Consider the following 3492-nt stretch of genomic DNA (forward strand, 5'->3'; position numbering starts at 1 on the left):
GAGCTGGACTGTACCGGCCGCTGAGCAGCGCTGGGCAACGACGGCAAACGCTGCCGGACTGTTTCCTGCCTTGATTATGGCTGTTTTAATTAACTGCTCTACAGCTGCCTCCATCTTGTTGAGTTTTAATTAAATTAAATGAGCTAACACTTCATAGGCTGTCTCAGGCGGCCGTGGCTGGGGCCGGAATCCTGCCCCTGCCGGGCACATCAGCTCTCCCTCCCCCCTGGGCACCACAGGGAGTGGCAGGAGGGCCTCTGAAGCGGCAGGTCTGCAAGGAGCAGTCACGTCCTCCTTCACGGTGCTGGCATCACGGGGCGCCGGCCGGCACTGGCCATCCTGCCCGAGCCCCCATCCCGCAGCTACCAGGAGGACTTTGGACCAAGGCCTACCGGTCCAGCCATGCCGGCGGCAGATGCCGAATGCAGCTAAGTGGAACCTGAACCTCCTTTCCCGCCTGCCCCATTCCACAAAAACTGAATCAATTATCTTGGCGGGAGCCTCGCAGGCAGATCGATCAATGGGGCGGCACCTCCTGCCTGGTCAAGATGGTATCCTTGCTCCCAGGGCTCCGAGCTGGCTCTACTGAGACATCCAGAGGAGACAGGTGGCCCTGGTGGCCGAGGGATGGCACCAACTCTCCCTGGCTCCAAGCTCTGAGGTCCAGCCTTTGGAAGCCTGATGAATCAGGCCTCTTTGGCCTCTTTCCCTGCCGTCTGGAGAAGCAAAGAGAAGCACAATCCTGGCCCCCTCTCAGGCCAGGCTGGAGGAGGAACTCCCACAGTAACTCTGCAGAGCCCAACACCAGGCTGAGCACGACCCTTGTCCTGTGAGGAGCAGAACTGGCCCGAAGTCTGAGCCTGACAATATCAGGATGGACGGTAAAAGAATCACCGATGACTAGCCCTCACTGCCAAGCTCTCGTCCTGGGCCAGGTGGGCTTGGAGCAAGATCCGGCCCACCCACTGGGTGCCCTGTGCTCAGCCCTGGAGGGTCAGTCCCAGGCTGAGGCCTCCTGTGGCTCCCAGGCACCCAGGCCCAAGAGGGAAGGCTGTGCTGGGTTCGGGCCCCACACCTTTCCTCACGTCTGCGCAGCCCTCTACTCACCTGAACGCAGCTGCTTGATGCGACCATTGCTTGTGGTGGGATCCACGGGGAGGAAGTCCTTGAACCAAGAGATCTCAGGGTCTGGATTCCCGCCTGCTGCGCACAACATGGTGGCCGTGCGCGCTTTCTCCACCACCTTCAGCTGGGGCCCCATGTCGATGGAGGGGAAGCCGGGGGGCAGCTGGTCCTCTGCAGACAAAGAGCAGATGTGCGCGTTAGGGCCAGGACCCTGCTCTGTGGGTGGCTGCTCCTGACTCCCAGGTTGGCTGGGATCCTCAAGATTCTTCTCTCCCCGACCCCTGACTTCCAAGCAGAGTCCTGAGTCCCACTGTGCAGGCCTACCCTTCACAGGGCTGGGGACTGCTGGGGGGCCCACCCTGCCCTGTCGGGAAGTTGGGTTTCCAGGTCTGAGAAGCAATGCCTCAGACTGAAGACGTCAGCACTTCTCTCTCTGGGCCCTGGGAGAAATGAGGATTGATGCTCTCCTGGCCACAGCAGAAAGTGCTACCCGGATGCGGGGACGTATGGGGCTCACAGCTGACTCGGTGGCATCAACAGCCACATTCACCTGGAGGCTCCCTGTGCTGTCCAGCACACCCCCCACCCCCACCTTGTCTGCTCCCACCACTGCCAGCATCCAGCCTTCAGCTCCACCCCACGGCAGAGCCACGTGCCACAGCCTAGGTTCTGGCCCTGGCTCTGAACACCGCCTGCACTACCAATGAGCCACCCCTGACCCTCAATCCTGACTCTGACCCATTCTCTACGACAGCCTTGACCCTGACCCAGCTGCCAGGGGCATCCCACAGGGACTGCGATCCCTCAGGAGATGGGGTCTGGGGATGGGGAGCAGCAGGACTTCCAGCACGGCCTCACCTCCCCAGCTCTCCCGGTATGGAAGCTGGCAGTACGCTTCCCCGCCTGTAGCCCTATAGATTCCAGGCGTGGCCCACGCATCTCTGTGGCTGTAAGTATGACCCCAGAGTCCTAACTTTCAGCTCTGATTTTTAAAAGGAACATGTTAAACAGTGGCAAGAAAAGAGAGGATGGAAACGAGGCAGGTCTTGGGATGCACCAGGCAGGGGAACAGCTTCCTTTAGCTCTGCAACAACTTGCTCTCATAGGAAGGCCCAGGCAGGGCCTGAGGCCTGGGGTTCCCCTCCCACCTTCTCTGTTCTCCCCAGCAGCTGGGGGCACACAGGACGGCCAGAGCCATCCTAGCCCACCAGGGCACCTGTCTAGTTCCTCCCAGACCTCAATCCTCCCTGCTAAGCCCTCCTGAGCAGTGGAGGTGAGGGTGGACAGCAGGGACAGGGCCTGCCAGAGTTAGGGTCCAGGGGTCAGCTGACTCCAACTCTACCAGGAAGGTACTGATCAAGGAGAAGGGAAGAAGTGCAAACATCTGCAGCTCGTGTCCCAGGAATCTACTCTGAATTCCTAACACAGAGAAGGTCTTTGGGATTTACGCCAAATTAAGGACAATTAATTTTCCTCCCTCAATTATCGCGCCCTCAATGGCTCCATCCTTGGCTCAGATCATCATCCCTCAGGCACTGCTGCCAGAGCCTAAAACTGGCATGTGCACAGAGCTGTCCACAAAACAGCAGGACCCCAAAGCCATTCCCTTGTGCCAAGGAGGCTTCCGCTCTGCACCTCAGGAAAGAGAAGTGTGTCTCGCAGGAGGGCTCTGGTCCCTTAGGAGTGACAACTGCTCTCTCTTCCTTCTATGCTCACCTGGGCCCCTCCGGCACATTCATACTGATGATGGGTTACTGATGCCCACTGTGTGCCTGGACAAGCTAAGCACTGAGTATGCTGTCGTAAACTGACCCAACCGCCGACTGACTCATTTATCTCCGCCCCCCCCCCCCCCAGATACCCATAGGAACTGGGGGCCATGGTGAGGGGCAGGCAGGAGAACCACTCAGGCTAAAGACCAGGGCAAACTCCTCCTGCAGATGTCACACGATCACTTCCAAACCCATCAACAAATGGGAAAACTGAGGCCCAGATAGGAGGGAGAAAAGGCTGTGCTAATGGAGCATTTACTACCTTATAGGCACTGAGTTAAAATGCTTTACAAAATGATTTAATCTTCTCCCAAACCCTGAGGTATATAAACCAATGGGGGCTTAGAGAGATCTAGACACCTGCCCAAGGTCACACAGTTTGATGGGAGATGGGGCTGGGATGAGACTAGGTGGTAGGACCAATTGCCTGGCAGGGCTGGGCCAGGGCAGGGCTAGCGGAGGTAAGAGCACCCCTGGGGGCAACCCACCATCATTCTGGCTCACCTCTCCAAGGCTGGCTCAGCCCCGTCCCAAACCACGCCCTCTGCCATCTTCCAGGGCTCAGCCACTCCACTGCAGCCCCCTGCACACAAGC

General features: G+C 58.6%; 1 protein-coding gene across 1 annotated transcript in view; it reads right to left on the reverse strand.

Annotated features, from left to right (window-relative positions):
- PTPRF (protein tyrosine phosphatase, receptor type F) overlaps nt 1-3492 on the reverse strand; it is an 82398-nt gene that overhangs the window by 48188 nt on the left and 30718 nt on the right. The window contains exon 6 of the mRNA XM_023752810.1: nt 1108-1296. Within this exon, the coding sequence (XP_023608578.1) occupies nt 1108-1296 (189 nt within the window). The remainder of the gene's footprint in view (nt 1-1107; nt 1297-3492) is intronic.

The sequence above is a fragment of the Myotis lucifugus genome, unplaced genomic scaffold (assembly GCF_000147115.1).
Source record: "Myotis lucifugus unplaced genomic scaffold, Myoluc2.0 scaffold_37, whole genome shotgun sequence".
Taxonomy (NCBI): domain Eukaryota; kingdom Metazoa; phylum Chordata; class Mammalia; order Chiroptera; family Vespertilionidae; genus Myotis; species Myotis lucifugus.